Raw genomic sequence first — 23,069 nt, 5'->3', positions numbered from 1 at the left:
AGGTAGACCACATGACACCTAGACCAGAGGTAGATCACATGACACCTAGACCAGAGGTAGATCACATGACACCTAGACCAAAGGTAGATCACATGACACCTAGACCAGAGGTAGATCACATGACACCAAGACCAGAGGTAGATCACATGACACCAAGACCAGAGGTAGATCACATGACACCTAGACCAGAGGTAGATCACATGACACCTAGACCAGAGGTAGATCACATGACACCTAGACCAGAGGTAGATCACATGACACCTAGACCAGAGGTAGATCACATGACACCAAGACCAGAGGTAGATCACATGACACCTAGACCAGAGGTAGATCACATGACACCTAGACCAGAGGTAGATCACATGACACCTAGACCAGAGGTAGATCACATGACACCTAGACCAGAGGTAGATCACATGACACCTAGACCAGAGGAAGATCACATGACAAGACCAGAGGAAGTCTCATCAGGCCAGGATCCTAGTGGCTGAAGGAAGTCTCGCCAGGATCCTAGTGGCTGAAGGAAGTCTCACCAGGCCAGGATCATAGTGGCTGAAGGAAGTCTCAGCAGGCCAGGACCATAATGGCTGAAGGAAGTCTCAGCAGGCCAGGATCATAGTGGCTGAAGGAAGTCTTAACAAGGTGAACTATGTAAACCAGTTACAGCAGCAGGAGGTAGACACTGAGGTAAGTGGACACTAGATGTGCCAAGTAGCATGCTGCTACTGCTGCATAGTAGCACCTTTTTCTCTCTCTCTCTCTCTCTCTCTCTCTCTCTCTCTCTCTCTCTCTCTCTCTCTCTCTCTCTCTCTCTCCCTCTTTATCTCTCCCTATTTTTGCCATTTTAATTCCAATGTCTTTTCTCTGCCTTTTTTTATTCTTGCAGGGATTTCACTACGCCGCGACAAGACTATGTCTGCCTCCCAAGTAGCAGACTATTCCCTATATAGTGCACTACTTTTGACCAGAGCCTATGGGGCAGTATATAGGGAACAAGGTTCCATTTGGGACACAGTCTATGGGATCAGCTCACAGGCTTAGACTTGCTACTACACAATGTGTTCTCTTTTTACTTCTCTGTTCCTCTTCCCAGGCTGATATAGTCCAGGTCTGGTCTAGTGGGATCTCTGTTCCTCTTCCCAGGCTGATATAGACCAGGTCTGGTCTAGTGGGATCTTCTCTGTTCCTCTTCCCAGGCTGATATAGTCCAGGTCTGGTCTAGTGGGATCTTCTCTGTTCCTCTTCCCAGGCTGATATAGTCCAGGTCTGGTCTAGTGGGATCTCTGTTCCTCTTCCCAGGCTGATATAGTCCAGGTCTGGTCTAGTGGGATCTTCTCTGTTCCTCTTCCCAGGCTGATATAGTCCAGGTCTGGTCTAGTGGGATCTTCTCTGTTCCTCTTCCCAGGCTGATATAGTCCAGGTCTGGTCTAGTGGGATCTTCTCTGTTCCTCTTCCCAGGCTGATATAGTCCAGGTCTGGTCTAGTGGGATCTTCTCTGTTCCTCTTCCCAGGCTGATATAGTCCAGGTCTGGTCTAGTGGGATCTTCTCTGTTCCTCTTCCCAGGCTGATATAGTCCAGGCTGATCTCTGTTCCTCTTCCCAGGCTGATATAGACCAGGCTGATCTCTGTTCCTCTTCCCAGGCTGATATAGACCAGGCTGATCTCTGTTCCTCTTCCCAGGCTGATATAGACCAGGCTGATCTCTGTTCCTCTTCCCAGGCTGATATAGACCAGATCTAGTGGGCTGCCAAGCAATCTGACAGAAGGTTTAGTTGAAAACCCATTTACAGAATAGTATCATCTCCCTCACACAAAAGGCTTTAAATGTCGAACACCGCTCAGGAAAATCAATTAGAGACATGAAGACAGATTTCTGCAACTCCCTCCATTCTACATACCTATTCTACTTCCCTCTTTATTTTTCTCTCCTTCTATTTCTCTCTCTCTCTTTCTCTCTCTCTCTCTGACCCTTAACAGGATACAATGACCCCAGCTTCAATACTCTGCCTCTGGCCAATTCAAATAAGGAATTTGGTTCAGGCTCTGTGAAGCTGGGTGTTAATTGGATGATGGGCTGTGTGAGCTGGTCTGGATTCCAGGCCTCTGGGTGTGTGTGTCCTTCCCATATTATGTAGGTACTGTGTTATGTAGATACTGTGTTATGTAGATACTGTGTTATGTAGATACTGTGTTATGTAGGTACTGTGTTATGTAGGTACTGTGTTATGTAGGTACTGTGTTATGTAGATACTGTGTTATGTAGATACTGTGTTATGTAGATACTGTGTTATGTAGGTACTGTGTTATGTAGATACTGTGTTATGTAGATACTGTGTTATGTAGATACTGTGCTATGTAGATACTGTGCTATGTAGATACTGTGTTATGTAGGTACTGTGTTATGTAGATACTGTGTTATGTAGATACTGTGTTATGTAGATACTGCGTTATGTAGATACTGCGCTATGTAGATACTGCGTTATGTAGGTACTGCGTTATGTAGATACTGCGCTGTGTAGATACTGCGCTGTGTAGATACTGCGCTGTGTAGATACTGCGCTGTGTAGATACTGCGTTGTGTAGGTACTGCGCTGTGTAGGTACTGCGCTGTGTAGGTACTGCGCTGTGTAGATACTGCGCTATGTAGATACTGCGCTATGTAGATACTGCGCTATGTAGATACTGTGTTATGTAGATACTGTGTTATGTAGATACTGTGCTGTGTAGATACTGTGCTATGTAGTTACTGTACTGTGTAGTGTGTGTGAGCTGTAGCACTGCTGTGAGTGGGCCGGGGATGTGTAGGGGACAGACAAGACACAGAGCTCAGACCCTCTCTACCAGACCTGTAGGGCCCAGACCCTCTCTACCAGACCTGTAGGGCCCAGACCCTCTCCACCAGACCCTCTCTACCAGACCTGTAGGGCCCAGACCCTCTCTACCAGACCTGTAGGGCCCAGACCCTCTCCACCAGACCTGTAGGGCCCAGACCCTCTCCACCAGACCTGTAGGGCCCAGACCCTCTCTACCAGACCTGTAGGGCCCAGACCCTCTCTACCAGACCTGTAGGGCCCAGACCCTCTCTACCAGACCTGTAGGGACCAGACCCTCTCTACCAGACCTGTAGGGCCCAGACCCTCTCTACCAGACCTGTAGGGACCAGACCCTCTCTACCAGACCTGTAGGGCCCAGACCCTCTCCACCAGACCTGTAGGGCCCAGACCCTCTCTACCAGACCTGTAGGGCCCAGACCCTCTCTACCAGACCTGTAGGGCCCAGACCCTCTCTACCAGACCTGTAGGGCCCAGACCCTCTCTACCAGACCTGTAGGGCCCAGACCAGAGTGCTCGGGATTGGATCTCTCTCTCTCTCTCTCTCTCTCTCTCTCTCTCTCTCTCTCTCTCCTCTCTCTCTCTCTCTCTCTCTCTCTCTCTCTCTCTCTCTCTCTCTCTCTCTCTCTCTCTCTCTCTCTCTCTCTCTCTCTCTCTCTCTCTCTCTCTCTCTCTCTCTCTCTCTCTCTCTCTCTCTCTCTCTCTCTCTCAACTCTCACATTATGGCTGCAATTGTCATTCTGACCAGTAGGGGGCAGGCTTTCATTGTTGATTTTGTTGTATAAAGCAGTCCAGTATACGCCTGTGCTGCAATCCTTCATCTCCCCTGTCCAGTTCCATTCCTCCATGTTGGGTTCATGTTCAGTTCCCATGCTCCACCCAAGCCCCTCCCTGCTCCACCTTAGCCCCAAACCCCTCACTGTGACTGGGCTACAGACAGACAGATTCCAGGTCACAGCTGCTCTGTTCTGTTATAGCAGACTGGAATGCTGACTACATCAGTACTACAGCTGACTACATCAGTACTACAGCAGACTACATCACTACTACATCAGTACTAAATCAGTACTACAGCTGACTACATCAGTACTACCGCTGACTACATCAGTACTACCGATGACTACATCAGTACTACCGATGACTACATCAGTACTACCGATGACTACATCACGACTACATCAGTACTACATCAGTACTACATCAGTACTACATCAGTACTACAGCTGACTACCTCAGTACTACAGCTAACTACATCAGTACTACCGCTAACTACATCAGTACTACATCAGTACTACATCAGTACTACAGCTGACTACCTCAGTACTACCGCTGACTACATCAGTACTACCGCTGACTACATCAGTACTACCGCTGACTACATCAGTACTACCGCTGACTACCTCAGTACTACAGCTGACTACCTCAGTACTACAGCTGACTACCTCAGTACTACAGCTGACTACCTCAGTACTACAGCTGACTACCTCAGTACTACAGTTGACTACATCAGTACTACAGCTGACTACCTCAGTACTACAGCTGACTACCTCAGTACTACAGCTGACTACCTCAGTACTACATCAGTACTACAGCTGACTACATCAGTACTACAGCAGACTACATCAGTACTACAGCAGACTACATCAGTACAACAGCAGACTACATCAGTACTACATCAGTACTACAGCTGACTACATCAGTACTACATCAGTACTACAGCTGACTACATCAGTACTACAGTTGACTACATCAGTACTACAGCTGACTACATCAGTACTACAGTTGACTACATCAGTACTACAGCTGACTACATCAGTACCACAGCTGACTACATCAGTACTACAGCTGACTACATCAGTACTACAGCTGACTACATCAGTACTACAGCTGACTACATCAGTACTACAGCTGACTACATCAGTACTACAGTTGACTACATCAGTACTACATCAGTACTACAGCTGACTACATCAGTACTACAGCTGACTACATCAGTACTACAGCTGACTACATCAGTACTACAGCTGACTACATCAGTACTACAGTTGACTACATCAGTACTACAGCTGACTACATCAGTACTACAGCTGACTACATCAGTACTACAGCTGACTACATCAGTACTACAGCTCATGCTCTCCTCCTCTGAGGTTCTCACATTCAGGATAAATATGTGAGGGACTGTCCAATGGGCTTTGAAAGCACTACACAAATAAAGTAATTCCTCGCACGCAGACACATGCAAGAGATACAAACACGGACTCGCTCGCTCGCTCGCACGCACAGACACACACACACACACACACACACACACACACCACACACCACACACACACACACACACACACACACACACACACACACACACACAATTGCAGTGGCTGGGTTGTACTTACGGTAGGTTGCATAACATACTGTTGATGAGGCATCCAGGATGGATTCTGGACCTGTGGAGAGACATATTAGGTGTTGGTACCTCAACTCCTCTGATTTCATCCTCCATCCCTCCATCCCTCCATCCCTCTATCCCTCCATCCCTCCTGTACTCTGATTACATACTCCATCCCTCCATCCCTCCATCCCTCTATCCCTCCTGTACTCTGATTACATACTCCATCCCTCCATCCCTCCTGTACTCTGATTACATACTCTATCCTTCCATCCCTCCATCCCTCTATCCCTCTATCCCTCCATCCCTCCATCCCTCTATCCTTCCATCCTTCCATCCATCCCTCCCTCCATCCCTCTATCCCTCTATCCATCCATCCCTCTATCCATCCATCCCTCCATCCCTCTATCCTTCCATCCATCCCTCCATCCCTCTATCCCTCTATCCCTCCATCACTCCATCCTTCCATCCCTCCATCCCTCTATCCCTCTATCCATCCATCCCTCTATCCTTCCATCCATCCCTCCATCCCTCCATCCCTCCATCCCTCTATCACTCTATCCCTCTATCCCTCTATCCATCCATCCCTCCATCCCTCTATCCTTCCATCCATCCCTCCATCCCTCTATCCCTCTATCCCTCTATCACTCCATCCTTCCATCCCTCTATCCATCCATCCCTCCATCCCTCTATCCTTCCATCCATCACTCCATCCCTCCATCCCTCTATCCTTCCATCCCTCTATCCTTCCATCCCTCTATACCTCTATCCTTCTATCCCTCCATCCCTCCATCCCTCCCTCCATCACTCTATCACTCTATCCCACCATCACTCTATCCCTCCATCACTCCATCCCTCTCTCTCCATCCATCCATCCATCCATCCATCCCTCCATCCCTCCATCCCTCTATCCCTCTATCCCTCCATCCCTCTATCCCTCTATCCCTCTATCCTTCCATCCCTCTATCCCTCTATCCCTCTATCCATCCATCCCTCCATCCCTCTATCCCTCTATCCCTCCATCCCTCCATCCCTCCATCCCTCTAACCCTCTATCCCTCTATCCCTCCTGTACTCTGATTACATACTCCATCCCTCCATCCCTTCATCCCTCTATCCCTCCATCCATCCATCCATCCATCCATCCCTCCATCCCTCCATCCCTCTATCCCTCTATCCCTCTATCCATCCATCCCTCCATCCCTCTATCCCTCTATCCCTCCATCCCTCCATCCCTCTAACCCTCTATCCCTCCATCCCTCCTGTACTCTGATTACATACTCCATCCCTCCATCCCTCCATCCCTCCATCCCTCCTGTACTTTGATTACATACTCCATCCCTCCATCCCTCTATCCCTCCATCCCTCCTGTACTTTGATTACATACTCCATCCCTCCATCCTTCCATCCCTCCATCCCTCTATCCCTCCGTCACTCCATCCTTCCGTCCATCCCTCCATCCCTCGATCCCTCCATCCATCCCTCCATCCCTCCATCCCTCCAACCCTCCATCCTTCCATCTCTCCATCCCTCCATCCCTCCATCCCTCTAACCCTCCATCCCTCTATCCATCCATCCCTCTATCACTCTATCACTCTCTCACTCTATCCTTCCATCCTTCCATCCTTCCATCCCTCTATCACTCTATCCCTCCATCCCTCCATCCCTCCATCCCTCCATCCCTCGCCCATCCATCCATCCCCTCCCTCACCCCTCTATCCCTCCATCCCTCCATCCTTCCATCCCTCCATCCCTCTATTCCTCTATCCCTCCATCCCTCCATCCCTCCTGTACTCTGATTACATACTCCATCCCTCTATCCCTCCATCCCTCCTGTACTCTGATTACATACTCTATCCTTCCATCCCTCCATCCCTCTATCCCTCTATCCCTCCATCCCTCCATCCCTCCATCCCTCCTTCCCTCTATCCCTCTATCCCTCTATCCCTCCATCCCTCTATCCCTCTATTCCTCTATCCCTCTATCCATCCATCCCTCTATCCCTCTATCCCTCTATCCCTCCATCCCTCCATCCCTCCATCCCTCCTGTACTCTGATTACATACTCCATCCCTCCATCCCTCCTGTACTCTGATTACATACTCTATCCTTCCATCCCTCCATCCCTCTATCCCTCTATCCCTCCATCCCTCCATCCCTCCATCCCTCCATCCCTCCTTCCCTCTATCCCTCTATCCCTCTATCCCTCCATCCCTCTATCCCTCTATTCCTCTATCCCTCTATCCATCCATCCCTCTATCCCTCTATCCCTCTATCCCTCCATCCCTCTATCCCTCCATCCCTCCTGTACTCTGATTACATACTCCATCCCTCCATCCCTCCAGTACTCTGATTACATACTCTATCGTTCCATCCCTCCATCCCTCCATCACTCCGTCCCTCCATCCCTCCATCCCTCCATTCCTCCATTCCTCCATCCCTCCATCCCTCCATCCTTCCATCCTTCTATCCCTCCATCCCTCCATCCCTCCATCCCTCTATCCCTCTATCCCTCTATCCCTCTATCCCTCTATCCCTCCATCCTTCTATCACTCCATCCTTCCATCCCTCCATCCATCCATCCATCCATCCATCCATCCATCCATCCCTCCCTCTATCCCTCCATCCCTCTATCCCTCTATCCCTCCATCCCTCTATCCCTCCATCCCTCCTGTGCTCTGATTACATACTCAATCCCTCCATCCTTCCATCCCTCCATCCTTCCATCCATCCATCCCTCCATCCATCCATCCCTCTATTCCTCCATCCCTCCATCCCTCCAACCCTCCATCCCTCCATCCCTCTCTCTCCATCCCTCCATCCTTCCATCCATCCCTCTATCCATCCATCCCTCTATCCCTCTATCCCTCCATCCCTCCATCCCTCCGATTACACCCTCTATCCCTCTATCCCTCTATCCTTCCATCCCTCTATCCCTCTATCCCTCCATCCCTCCATCCCTCTATCCTTCCATCCCTCTATCCCTCTATCCCTCCATCCCTCTATCCATCCATCCCTCCATCCCTCTATCCTTCCATCCCTCTATCCCTCCATCCCTCTATCCATCCATCCCTCTATCCCTCTATCCCTCCATCACTCCATCCCTCCGATTACACCCTCTATCCCTCTGATTACACCCTCTATCCCTCTATCCCTCCATTCCTCCATTCCTCCTGTACTCGGATTACACCCTCCATCCCTCTATCCCTCCATCCATTCCTCCTGTCCTCGGATTACACCCTCCATCCCTCTATCCCTCCATCCATTCCTCCTGTCCTCTGATTACACCCTCCATCCCTCTATCCCTCCATCCCCCTGTCCTCTGTCCCATATTGTCCCTCCATCCCCTAATTTCCCATTCTCCCCCTCTCCTCTCCTCTCCTATCCCCAGCCACCCATCTCCTATATAATAGTACAGTGAAATGAGACTATATTGCTCTATAATTACAGTATAACATGAACGCCTTAGAGAGCTATACTGTTATATTGCTTTGTAATTACAGTAGAATATGAACGCCATAGAGAGCTATACTGTTATATTGCTTTGTAATTACAGTAGAATATGAACGCCTTAGAGAGTTATACTGTTATATTGCTTTGTAATTACAGTAGAATATGAAAGCCTTAGAGAGCTATACTGTTATATTGCTTTGTAATTACAGTAGAATATGAACGCCTTAGAGAGCTATACTGTTATATTGCTTTGTAATTACAGTATAACATGAACGCCTTAGAGAGCTATACTGTTATATTGCTTTGTAATTACAGTAGAATATGAACGCCTTAGAGAGCTATACTGTTATATTGCTTTGTAATTACAGTAGAATATGAACGCCTTAGAGAGCTATACTGTTATATTGCTTTGTAATTACAGTATAACATGAACGCCTTAGAGAGCTATACTGTTATATTGCTTTGTAATTACAGTATAACATGAACGCCTTAGAGAGTTATATTGTTATATTGCTTTATATTTACAGTAGAATATGAAAGACAGAGTTATATTGTTATATTGCTTTATATTTACAGTAGAATATGAAAGACTTAGAGAGTTATATTGTTATATTGCTGTATAATTACATCATCTATGCAGCAGTTTCATCATTAAAGACTCATCCTTCTGGACCAGAATCACTGCTTTCATCTCCCCCAATATAATACTACTGCAGTATCCCCAATACAATAGATAGAGAGAGAACGAGAGAGAGAGAGACAGAGAGAACGAGAGAGAGAACGAGAGAACGAGAGAGAGAGAGAACGAGAGAGAGAGAGAGAGAGAGCGAGAGAGAGAGAGAGAACGAGAGAGAGAGAGACAGAGAGAAGGGGGAGATGTGGGGTCTGTGTATAGAAGAGTCAATATGTCTTATTTGAGAGTGTGTGTACTAAGACATGCCTAACACTCCATCTCCCACCTCCACATAGACACAACATCCCCCCCATCCCCCCCCCCCCCCCCCCCCCCACCACTCACCTGGTACGTGGAGACGGGTGAGGCAGCAACAAAGGGAGTGATGGATGTCTGTGCTATCATCCTATTGGTAGAGATGTATGGAGAGGAGTAGAACCTTCAGGAGAGAAGGTGAGACAGAAAGAGAGGAAGGGAGAGGGGGGAAAGAGGAGAAGAGGGGACAGTAGAGAAGGAGACACAGGAAGAAGGGAGGGAAGGAGAGAGGAGAGAGGAAGAGGGGACAGTAGAGAAGGAGACACAGGAAGAAGGGAGAGGGGGGAAAGAGGAGAAGAGGGGACAGTAGAGAAGGAGACACAGGAAGAAGGGAGGGAAGGAGAGAGGAGAGAGGAAGAGGGGACAGTAGAGAAGGAGACACAGGAAGAAGGGAGGGAGGAGAGAGGAATAGGGGACAGTAGAGAAGGAGACACAGGAAGAAGGGAGGGAGGAGAGAGGAGAGAGGAATAGGGGACAGTAGAGAAGGAGACACAGGAAGAAGGGAGGGAGGAAAGGAGAGAGGAATAGGGGACAGTAGAGAAGGAGACACAGGAAGAAGGGAGAGAGGAGAGAGGAAGAGGGGACAGTAGAGAAGGAGACACAGGAAGAAGGGAGAGAGGAGAGAGGAAGAGGGGACAGTAGAGAAGGAGACACAGGAAGAAGGGAGAGAGGAGAGAGGAAGAGGGGACAGTAGAGAAGGAGACACAGGAAGAAGGGAGGGAGGAAAGGAGAGAGGAGAGAGGAATAGGGGACAGTAGAGAAGGAGACACAGGAAGAAGGGAGGGAGGAGAGAGGAGAGAGGAATAGGGAACAGTAGAGAAGGAGACACAGGAAGAAGGGAGAGAGGAGAGAGGGTTAAACTTCATAATGTCACTCTAAGAGCAGAACAACCCCTAGTAACAGTGACAGATTGGCTCTGCCCAGTGTGTCCCACCATGGACTGACTGATAGATGACCCTGTCTTAGAGTTACCCCAGACTCAACATCTGGTTCCCCTCACACACACAAGTTCAACTGTGTGTGTGTGTGTGTGTGTGTGTGTGTGTGTGTGTGTGTGTGTGTGTGTGTGTGTGTGTGTGTGTGTGTGTGTGTGTGTGTGTGTGTGTGTGTGTGTGTGTGTGGGGGAAGTGGAAGTACGTCCTTAGTGGTTTCATTCTGTTTCTATTCCACAGTGACTACTCAATGTCAAGTCGCCAGCCGATCCCTTATGGGATTAATTGACAGATAAACAAACATTACAATAATTCACTATGGTAATTAAAGGATGTTTTTTTTCTCCCGGCGTTCTCTGCATTGCGCTTCGCATAAACAGTGAAACTCTAAGTGTGTGTATTATTTATCATTGTGTACCCAGAGAGGACATATTTCATCCAGGTTCTAGTGTGTGTGTGTGTGTGTGTGTGTGTGTGTGTGTGTGTGTGTGTGTGTGTGTGTGTGTGTGTGTGTGTGTGTGTGTGTGTGTGTGTGAGAGAGAGAAATATGACCAGTTCTAAATGAATAGAAAGTGAGAGAGATGACTGTTCCAGGGTTATTCAATACACCTCTCTGTGTGAGATATTGTATATTAATGGTAATATGTATAGAAAGTGAAGCTGGAGAGGACAGAAAGCTCACAGGTTATTTGTTGAGGCTGTTAGTGGCTACAGCCAGCTGTCAATAGCATCGTTTCAGCCATTAAACAATGAAACACATCTAACTGGACACAGAGTATTACTCTGTCTGTCTGTCTGTCTGTCTGTCTGTCTGTCTGTCTGTCTGTCTGTCTGTCTGTCTGTCTGTCTGTCTGTCTGTCTGTCTGTCTGTCTGTCTGTCTGTCTGTCTGTCTGTCTGTCTGTCTGTCTGTCTGTCTGTCTGTCTGTCTGTCTGTCTGTCTGTCTGTCTGTCTGTCTGTCTGTCTGTCTGTCTGTCTGTCTGTCTGTCTGTCTGTCTGTCTGTCTGTCTGTCTGTCTGTCTGTCTGTCTGTCTCAAAAATACACAATGATTTAGCTGGGACCTCAGGCACTTTAGCTCTGTGTGTGTGTGTGTGTGTGTGTGTGTGTGTGTGTGTGTGTGTGTGTGTGTGTGTGTGTGTGTGTGTGTGTGTGTGTGTGTGTGTGTGTGTGTGTGTGTGTGTGTGTGTGTGTGTGTGTGTGTGTGTTGTCACCCTGATAAACGAGTGAGTCTGAGAGAGGCTGTGATGTAGTAAACATCTCCAATAAAATCAGTTTCTCATCGGACCCAAAACCAACTTTCCATGAGCTTGTAGAAAACAAACTGTAATCAATTATTTCCTCCTTTTCTACTTTCTGTTTTCTCTCGCTGCCCTCCTCCTGACCTCACTCCATCCCCTCCCTCTCTCTTCTCCTACACCCCATCCCCCCTCTCTCTTCTCCTACACCCCATCCCCCCTCTCTCTTCTCCTACACTCCATCCCCTCCCTCTCTCTTCTCCTACACCCCATCCCCTCCCCTCTCTTCTCCTACACTCCATCCCCTCCCTCTCTCTTCTCCTACACTCCATCCCCTCCCTCTCTCTTCTCCTACACCCCACCCCATCCCTCTCTCTTCTCCTACACTCCATCCCCCCTCTCTCTTCTCCTACACCCCACCCCATCCCCTCCCTCTCTCTCTCCTACACCCCATCCCCTCCCTCTCTCTTCTCCTACACTCCATCCCCTCCCTCTCTCTTCTCCTACACTTCATCCCCTCCCTCTCTCTTCTCCTACACCCCACCCCTCCCTCTCTCTCTTCTCCTACACCCCATCCCCCCTCTCTCTTCTCCTACACCCCACCCCATCCCCTCCCTCTATCTTCTCCTACACTCCATCCCCTCCCTCTCTCTTCTCCTACACCCCATCCCCTCCCTCTCTCTCTTCTCCTACACCCCATCCCCCCTCTCTCTTCTCCTACACTCCATCCCCTCCCTCTCTCTTCTCCTACACCCCATCCCCTCCCTCTCTCTCTTCTCCTACACCCCATCCCCCCTCTCTCTTCTCCTACACCCCATCCCCTCCCTCTATCTTCTCCTTCACTCCATCCCCTCCCTCTCTCTTCTCCTACACTCCATCCCCTCCCTCTCTCTTCTCCTACACCCCATCCCCTCCCTCTATCTTCTCCTACACCCCATCCCCCCTCTCTCTTCTCCTACACCCCATCCCCTCCCTCTATCTTCTCCTACACTCCATCCCCTCCCTCTCTCTTCTCCTACACTCCATCCCCTCCCTCTCTCTTCTCCTACACCCCATCCCCTACCCTCTACTCTTCTCCTACACCCCATCCCCTCCCTCTCTCTTCTCCTACACCCCATCCCCTCCCTCTCTCTTCTCCTACACCCCATCCCCTCCCTCTCTCTTCTCCTACACCCCATCCCCTCCCTCTCTCTTCTCCTACACCCCATCCCCCCTCTCTCTCTCTTCTCCTACACCCCATCCCCTCCCTCTCTCTTCTCCTACACCCCATCCCCCTCTCTCTCTCTTCTCCTACACCCCATCCCCTCCCTCTCTCTTCTCCTACACACCATCCCCTCCCTCTCTCTTCTCCTACACACCATCCCCTCCCTCTCTCTTCTCCTACACCCCATCCCCCTCTCTCTCTCTTCTCCTACACCCCATCCCCTCCCTCTCTCTTCTCCTACACACCATCCCCTCCCTCTCTCTTCTCCTACACTCCATCCCCCCTCTCTCTTCTCCTACACCCCACCCCATCCCCCCTCTCTCTTCTCCTACACCCCATCCCCCCTCTCTCTTCTCCTACACCCCATCCCCTCCCTCTCTCTTCTCCTACACTCCACCCCCTCCCTCTCTCTTCTCCTACACCCCATCCCCTCCCTCTATCTTCTCCTACACTCCACCCCCTCCCTCTCTCTTCTCCTACACCCCATCCCCCCTCTCTCTTCTCCTACACCCCATCCCCTCCCTCTCTCTTCTCCTACACTCCACCCCCTCCCTCTCTCTTCTCCTACACCCCATCCCCTCCCTCTCTCTTCTCCTACACCCCATCCCCTCCCTCTCTCTTCTCCTACACTCCACCCCCTCCCTCTCTCTTCTCCTACACCCCATCCCCTCCCTCTCTCTTCTCCTACACTCCATCCCCTCCCTCTCTCTTCTCCTACACCCCATCCCCTCCCTCTCTCTTCTCCTACACCCCATCCCCTCCCTCTCTCTTCTCCTACACTCCACCCCTCCCTCTCTCTTCTCCTACACCCCACCCCCTCCCTCTCTCTTCTCCTACACCCCATCCCCCCTCTCTCTTCTCCTACACACCATCCCCTCCCTCTCTCTTCTCCTACACCCCATCCCCCCTCTCTCTTCTCCTACACCCCACCCCCTCCCTCTCTCTCTCTTCTCCTACACTCCATCCCCTCCCTCTCTCTTCTCCTACACCCCATCCCCTCTCTCTCTCTTCTCCTACACTCCATCCCCTCCCTCTCTCTTCTCCTACACCCCATCCCCCCTCTCTCTTCTCCTACACCCCATCCCCTCCCTCTCTCTTCTCCTACACCCCCTCCCTCCCTCTCTCTTCTCCTACACCCCATCCCCCCTCTCTCTTCTCCTACACCCCATCCCCCCTCTCTCTTCTCCTACACCCCACCCCATCCCCCCTCTCTCTTCTCCTACACCCCATCCCCTCCCTCTCTCTTCTCCTACACCCCCTCCCTCCCTCTCTCTTCTCCTACACCCCATCCCCCCTCTCTCTTCTCCTACACTCCACCCCCTCCCTCTCTCTTCTCCTACACCCCATCCCCTCCCTCTCTCTTCTCCTACACTCCATCCCCTCCCTCTCTCTTCTCCTACACTCCATCCCCTCCCTCTCTCTTCTCCTACACTCCATCCCTCGCTTTCTTCTCCTCTAATTAGTGGATTTAGCGTTTCATACTAATTTAATTTAATAGTCTCTCTGGAACTCTGTTTTATAACCTTGAAGAGGTTAAGGACAATACAGAGGTTAAATAAACACCAGACAGACAGACAGACAGACAGAGAGACAGACAGACAGACAGACAGACAGACAGACAGACAGACAGACAGACAGACAGACAGACAGACAGACAGACAGACAGACAGACAGACAGACAGACAGACAGACAGACAGACAGATTGGGAGAGAGAGAGTAGGAAGAGAGAGAGATAAAGAGAGAGATAAAGAGAGAGATAAAAGAGAGATAAAAAGAGAGATAGAGAACCAGAGAGAGAGATAAATGGATTGGGAGAGAGAGAGATTCCCAGGAGAGATTGTGGATCACAGTCAGACAGGCAGTTCTGCTGGCAGCCCCGGCAGGAAAACAGAGCTGGGTTGTGTCCCAAATGGCACCCTATTCCCTATGGGCCCTGGTCAAATGTAGTGCACTATAACATAATTGGGTGCCATTTGGGACACATGCCAGGTATACAGACTAGCAGAGGGATGTGATTTCCCTTAACCATGCACATCTCATTCAGCATGGGAACAGAACGCTGATCTGATGAAAGTCTTACAGCTGCAGTGTAACTGACACAGACATCCACTTCCTGTCTGTTTAGACTGTGACAGAGTGTATGAGGAGGACACTGATGTAGACGTGTGAAACTGTGTGAATGTTTTGGGGGGGGGGGGGGGGGACCAGGAGCATTTCAAAACATGGAGGAGAAATATAAGTGACAAACAAGTTAAACAACAGGAAGTTCTTACCCATTATGCATTGCAGTGGGATCATATGTCAACGTCATGCCACTCTGAAAGGAAAGAGAAACAGTTATTGATAGTTCATCAAAAAAACAAACAAAGGACTGTGAGAACCATTAATACAGAACAATAGATTGTCACTATGTGTCTCCCACACATTGATGTATGACCGCTGAGAGCTCTACTGTTGTGACAACACAGCTGTTGATCTGATACTGCAGGAGCTGTATGGTATTTATAGAGTTACAGGAGCTGTATGGTATTTATAGAGTTACAGGAGCTGTATGGTATTTACAGAGTTACAGGAGCTGTATGGTATTTACAGAGTTACAGGAGCTGTATGGTATTTACAGAGTTACAGGAGCTGTATGGTATTTATAGAGTTACAGGAGCTGTATGGTATTTACAGAGTTACAGGAGCTGTATGGTATTTATAGAGTTACAGGAGCTGTATGGTATTTACAGAGTTACAGGAGCTGTATGGTATTTACAGAGTTACAGGAGCTGTATGGTATTTATAGAGTTACAGGAGCTGTATGGTATTTACAGAGTTACAGGAGCTGTATGGTATTTATAGAGTTACAGGAGCTGTATGGTATTTACAGAGTTACAGGAGCTGTATGGTATTTACAGAGTTACAGGAGCTGTATGGTATTTACAGAGTTACAGGAGCTGTATGGTATTTACAGAGTTACAGGAGCTGTATGGTATTTACAGAGTTACAGGAGCTGTATGGTATTTATAGAGTTACAGGAGCTGCATGGTATTTATAGAGTTACAGGAGCTGTATGGTATTTATAGAGTTACAGGAGCTGTATGGTATTTACAGAGTTACAGAAGCTGTATGGTATTTATAGAGTTACAGGAGCTGTATGGTATTTACAGAGTTACAGGAGCTGTATGGTATTTATAGAGTTACAGGAGCTGTATGGTATTTACAGAGTTACAGGAGCTGTATGGTATTTACAGAGTTACAGGAGTTGTATCTCATGTTGACAACACTAAGCTGGCTAAATGAATGAACACTGACTCATATTGTTTTGTCCTCTATTGGATGGGGGGGCAGAGGGAGAATTCCCTGGCTGGTACGTCATGCCAGCCTGGTACTGCCCAGAGAGGAGGAGGAGGAGGAGGAGGGAGGAGGAGGAGGGCCAGGCACATTGGGGTAAGGAGAGGAGAAGGTAGAGACAGAGAACTTCAACATGAACAGACTGCAGCTTTGCATCCTGTTATTGTTGTGGATGCTGTTGTTTCATCTTTCACATTGTTGCAGTGTGTTGCACCTCATTTGAATCGGAGCAAAGAGGATGCTGATAAATGTTGAAAGAGTGTGATGGTATGGTTATGATAAGGTTACGGTAGGGTTATGATAAGGTTATGGTATGGTTATGATAAGGTTACGGTAGGGTTATGATAAGGTTATGGTATGGTTATGATAAGGTTACGGTAGGGTTATGATAAGGTTATGGTATGTTATGATAAGGTTACGGTAGGGTTATGATAAGGTTATGGTATGGTTATGATAAGGTTATGGTATGGTTATGATAAGGTTATGGTAGGTTTATGATAAGGTTATGGTATGGTTATGATAAGGTTACGGTAGGGTTATGATAAGGTTATGGTATGGTTATGATAAGGTTACGGTAGGGTTATGATAAGGTTATGGTATGGTTATGATAAGGTTACGGTAGGGTTATGATAAGGTTATGGTATGGTTATGGTTACCTACAAAGCATTACATGGGCTTGCTCCTACCTATCTTTCCGATTTGGTCCTGCCGTACATACCTACACGTACGCTACGGTCACAAGACGCAGGCCTCCTAATTGTCCCTAGAATTTCTAAGCAAACGGCTGGAGGTAGGGCTTTTTCCTATAGACCTCCATTTTTATGGAATGGTCTGCCTACCAATGTGAGAGACGCAGACTCAGTCTCAACCTTTAAGTCTTTACTGAAGACTTATCTCTTCAGTAGGTCCTATGATTAAGTATAGTCTGGCCCAGGAGTTTGAAGGTGAACGGAAAGGCTGGAGCAACGAACCGCCCTTGCTGTCTCTGCCTTGCCGGTTCCCCTCTTTCCACTGGGATTCTCTGCCTCTAACCCTTTTACAGGGGCTGAGTCACTGGCCTACTGGTGTTCTTCCATGCCGTCCATGGGAGGGGTGCGTCACTTGAGTGGGTTGAGTCACTGACGTGGTCTTCCTGTCTGGGTTGGCCCCCCCCCCCTTGGGTTGTGCCATGGCGGAGATCGTTGTGGGCTATACTCGGCCTTGTCTTAGGACGGTAAGTTGGTGGTTGGAGACATCCCTCTAGTGGTGTGGGGGCTGTGCTTTGGCAAAGTGGGTGGGGTTATATCCTGCCTGTTTGGCCCTGTCCAGGGGTATCATCGGATGGGGCCACAGTGTCTTCTGATCCCTCCTGTCTCAGCCTCCAGTATTTATGCTGCAGTAGTTTATGTGTCGGGGGGCTAGGGTCAGTCTGTTACATCTGGAGTATTTCTCTTGTCTTATCCGGTGTCCTGTGTGTATTTAAACATGCTCTCTCTAATTCTCTCTTTCCCTCTTTCTGTCTTTCTCTCGGAGGACCTGAGCCCTAGGACCATGCCTCAGGACTACCTGGTATGATGACTCCTTGCTGTCCCCAGTCCACCTGGCCGTGCTGCTGCTCCAGTTTCAACTGTTCTGCCTGCGGCTATGGAACCCTGACCTGTTCACCGGACGTGCTTGTTGCACCCTCGACAACTACTATGATTATTATTATTTGACCATGCTGGTCATTTATGAACATTTTAACATTTTAACATCTTGACCATGTTCTGTTATAATATCCACCCTGCACAGCCAGAAGAGGACTGGCCACCCCTCATAGCCTGGTTCCTCTCTAGGTTTCTTCCTAGGTTTTTGGCCTTTCTAGGGAGTTTTTCCTAGGGAGTTTTTCCTAGCCACCGTGCTTCTTTCACATGCTTTGCTTGCTGTTTGGGGTTTTAGGCTGGGTTTCTGTACAGCACTTTGAGAATATCAGCTGATGTACGAAGGGCTATATAAATAAATTTGATTTGATTTGATGGTAAGGTTATGGTATGGTTATGATAAGGTTATGGTAGGGTTATGATAAGGTTATGGTATGGGTATGATAAGGTTATGGTATGGTTATGGTATGGTTATGATAAGGTTATGGTATGGGTATGATAATGTTATGGTATGGTTATGATAAGGTTATGGTAGGGTTATGATAAGGTTATGGTATGGGTATGATAAGGTTATGGTATGGGTATGATAAGGTTATGGTAGGGTTATGATAAGGTTATGGTATGGGTATGATAATGTTATGGTATGGTTATGATAAGGTTATGGAATGGGTATGATAAGGTTATGGTAGGGTTATGATAAGGTTATGGTAGGGTTATGATAAGGTTATGGTATGATAAGGTTATGGTATGGGTATGATAAGGTTATGGTATGGTTATGATAAGGTTATGGTATGGGTATGATAAGGTTATGGTATGGTTATGATAAGGTTATGGTATGGGTATGATAAGGTTATGGTATGGGTATGATAAGGTTATGGTATGGGTATGATAAGGTTATGGTATGGGTATGATAAGGTTGCATTTCACCTCTCCATCTCTGGTCCATGGTTATGGTATGGTTATGATAAGGTTATGGTATGGTTATGATAAGGTTGCATGTCACCTCTCCATCTCTGGTCCATGGTTATGGTATGGTTATGGTATGGGTATGATAAGGTTATGGTATGGTTATGATAAGGTTGTATTTCACATCTCCATCTCTGGTCCATGGTTATGGTATGGTTATGGTATGGGTATGATAAGGTTATGGTATGGGTATGATAAGGTTGCATTTCACCTCTCCATCTCTGGTCCATGGTTGTGGTATGGTTATGATAAGGTTATGGTATGGGTATGATAAGGTTATGGTATGGTTATGATAAGGTTGTATTTCACCTCTCCATCTCTGGTCCATGGTTATGGTATGGGTATGATAAGGTTATGGTATGGGTATGATAAGGTTGTATTTCACCTCTCCATCTCTGGTCCATGGTTATGGTATGGGTATGGTATGGGTATGATAAGGTTATGGTATGGGTATGATAAGGTTGCATTTCACCTCTCCATCTCTGGTCCATGGTTATGGTATGGTTATGGTATGGGTATGATAAGGTTATGGTATGGGTATGATAAGGTTGCATGTCACCTCTCCATCTCTGGTCCATGGTTATGGTATGGTTATGGTATGGGTATGATAAGGTTATGGTATGGGTATGATAAGGTTGCATTTCACCTCTCCATCTCTGGTCCATGGTTATGGTATGGTTATGGTATGGTTATTATAAGGTTGTATTTCACCTCTCCATCTCTGGTCCATGGTTATGGTATGGTTATGGTATGGGTATGATAAGGTTATGGTATGGTTATTATAAGGTTGTATTTCACCTCTCCATCTCTGGTCCATGGTTATGGTATGGGTATGATAAGGTTGTATTTCACCTCTCCATCTCTGGTCCATGGTTATGGTATGGTTATGGTATGGGTATGATAAGGTTATGGTATGGGTATGATAAGGTTGCATTTCACCTCTCCATCTCTGGTCCATGGTTATGGTATGGTTATGGTATGGGTATGATAAGGTTATGGTATGGGTATGATAAGGTTATGGTATGGGTATGATAAGGTTATGGTATGGGTATGATAAGGTTATGGTATGGGTATGATAAGGTTGCATTTCACCTCTCCATCTCTGGTCCATGGTTATGGTATGGTTATGGTATGGGTATGATAAGGTTATGGTATGGGTATGATAAGGTTATGGTATGGGTATGATAAGGTTATGGTATGGGTATGATAAGGTTATGGTATGGGTATGATAAGGTTGCATTTCACCTCTCCATCTCTGGTCCATGGTTATGGTATGGTTATGGTATGGGTATGATAAGGTTATGGTATGGGTATGATAAGGTTGCATTTCACCTCTCCATCTCTGGTCCATGGTTATGGTATGGTTATGGTATGGGTATGATAAGGTTATGGTATGGGTATGATAAGGTTGTATTTCACCTCTCCATCTCTGGTCCATGGTTATGGTATGGTTATGGTATGGGTATGATAAGGTTATGGTATGGGTATGATAAGGTTGTATTTCACCTCTCCATCTCTGGTCCATGGTTATGGTATGGTTATGGTATGGGTATGATAAGGTTATGGTATGGGTATGATAAGGTTGTATTTCACCTCTCCATCTCTGGTCCATGGTTATGGTATGGGTATGGTATGGTTATGATAAGGTTGTATTTCACCTCTCCATCTCTGGTCCATGGTTATGGTATGGGTACGATAAGGTTGTATTTCACCTCTCCATCTCTGGTCCATGGTTATGGTATGGTTATGGTATGGGTATGATAAGGTTATGGTATGGGTATGATAAGGTTGTATTTCACCTCTCCATCTCTGGTCCATGGTTATGGTATGGTTATGGTATGGGTATGATAAGGTTATGGTATGGGTATGATAAGGTTGTATTTCACCTCTCCATCTCTGGTCCATGGTTATGGTATGGTTATGGTATGGGTATGATAAGGTTATGGTATGGGTATGATAAGGTTGTATTTCACCTCTCCATCTCTGGTCCATGGTTATGGTATGGGTATGGTATGGTTATGATAAGGTTGCATTTCACCTCTCCATCTCTGGTCCATGGTTATGGTATGGTTATGATAAGGTTATGGTATGGGTATGATAAGGTTGCATTTCACCTCTCCATCTCTGGTCCATGGTTATGGTATGGTTATGGTATGGGTATGATAAGGTTGCATTTCACCTCTCCATCTCTGGTCCATGGTTATGGTATGGTTATGGTATGGGTATGATAAGGTTATGGTATGGGTATGATAAGGTTGTATTTCACCTCTCCATCTCTGGTCCATGGTTATGGTATGGTTATGGTATGGGTATGATAAGGTTATGGTATGGGTATGATAAGGTTGTATTTCACCTCTCCATCTCTGGTCCATGGTTATGGTATGGTTATGGTATGGGTATGATAAGGTTATGGTATGGGTATGATAAGGTTGTATTTCACCTCTCCATCTCTGGTCCATGGTTATGGTATGGTTATGGTATGGGTATGATAAGGTTATGGTATGGGTATGATAAGGTTGTATTTCACCTCTCCATCTCTGGTCCATGGTTATGGTATGGGTATGGTATGGTTATGATAAGGTTGCATTTCACCTCTCCATCTCTGGTCCATGGTTATGGTATGGTTATGATAAGGTTATGGTATGGGTATGATAAGGTTGCATTTCACCTCTCCATCTCTGGTCCATGGTTATGGTATGGTTATGGTATGGGTATGATAAGGTTGCATTTCACCTCTCCATCTCTGGTCCATGGTTATGGTATGGTTATGGTATGGGTATGATAAGGTTATGGTATGGGTATGATAAGGTTGTATTTCACCTCTCCATCTCTGGTCCATGGTTATGGTATGGGTATGATAAGGTTATGGTATGGGTATGATAAGGTTGCATGTCACCTCTCCATCTCTGGTCCATGGTTATGGTATGGTTATGGTATGGGTATGATAAGGTTATGGTATGGGTATGATAAGGTTGTATTTCACCTCTCCATCTCTGGTCCATGGTTATGGTATGGTTATGGTATGGGTATGATAAGGTTGTATTTCACCTCTCCATCTCTGGTCCATGGTTATGGTATGGTTATGGTATGGGTATGATAAGGTTATGGTATGGGTATGATAAGGTTGTATTTCACCTCTCCATCTCTGGTCCATGGTTATGGTATGGTTATGGTATGGGTATGATAAGGTTATGGTATGGGTATGATAAGGTTGTATTTCACGTCTCCATCTCTGGTCCATGGTTATGGTATGGTTATGGTATGGGTATGATAAGGTTATGGTATGGGTATGATAAGGTTGTATTTCACCTCTCCATCTCTGGTCCATGGTTATGGTATGGGTATGATAAGGTTATGGTATGGGTATGATAAGGTTGCATGTCACCTCTCCATCTCTGGTCCATGGTTATGGTATGGTTATGGTATGGGTATGATAAGGTTATGGTATGGGTATGATAAGGTTGTATTTCACCTCTCCATCTCTGGTCCATGGTTATGGTATGGTTATGGTATGGGTATGATAAGGTTGTATTTCACCTCTCCATCTCTGGTCCATGGTTATGGTATGGTTATGGTATGGGTATGATAAGGTTATGGTATGGGTATGATAAGGTTGTATGTCACCTCTCCATCTCTGGTCCATGGTTATGGTATGGTTATGGTATGGGTATGATAAGGTTGCATGTCACCTCTCCATCTCTGGTCCATGGTTATGGTATGGTTATGGTATGGTTATGGTATGGGTATGATAAGGTTGCATGTCACCTCTCCATCTCTGGTCCATGGTTATGGTATGGTTATGGTATGGTTATGGTATGGGTATGATAAGGTTGTATTTCACCTCTCCATCTCTGGTCCATGGTTATGGTATGGTTATGGTATGGGTATGATAAGGTTATGGTATGGGTATGATAAGGTTGCATTTCACCTCTCCATCTCTGGTCCATGGTTATGGTATGGTTATGGTATGGGTATGATAAGGTTATGGTATGGGTATGATAAGGTTGCATTTCACCTCTCCATCTCTGGTCCATGGTTATGGTATGGGTATGATAAGGTTATGGTATGGGTATGATAAGGTTGCATTTCACCTCTCCATCTCTGTTCCATGGTTAT

At 47.1% G+C, this 23,069-nt stretch overlaps 1 protein-coding gene across 1 annotated transcript in view; it reads right to left on the bottom strand.

Annotated features, from left to right (window-relative positions):
- Window positions 1-23,069, bottom strand: part of LOC123727355 (RNA-binding motif, single-stranded-interacting protein 3) — a 74,813-nt gene that overhangs the window by 23,664 nt on the left and 28,080 nt on the right. Inside the window, exons 6-8 of the mRNA XM_082968527.1 lie at window positions 15,306-15,349; window positions 9,691-9,784; window positions 5,229-5,279 (exon numbers count right to left, since the gene is read on the bottom strand). Of these exons, the coding sequence (XP_082824653.1) occupies window positions 5,229-5,279; window positions 9,691-9,784; window positions 15,306-15,349 (189 nt within the window). The remainder of the gene's footprint in view (window positions 1-5,228; window positions 5,280-9,690; window positions 9,785-15,305; window positions 15,350-23,069) is intronic.

The sequence above is a fragment of the Salmo salar genome, chromosome 02 (genome assembly GCF_965601325.2).
Source record: "Salmo salar chromosome 02, fSalSal1, whole genome shotgun sequence".
Classification (NCBI taxonomy): domain Eukaryota; kingdom Metazoa; phylum Chordata; class Actinopteri; order Salmoniformes; family Salmonidae; genus Salmo; species Salmo salar.
Note: the sequence above shows the minus strand (reverse complement) of the source record. Positions and strands in the feature narration are given on the sequence as shown.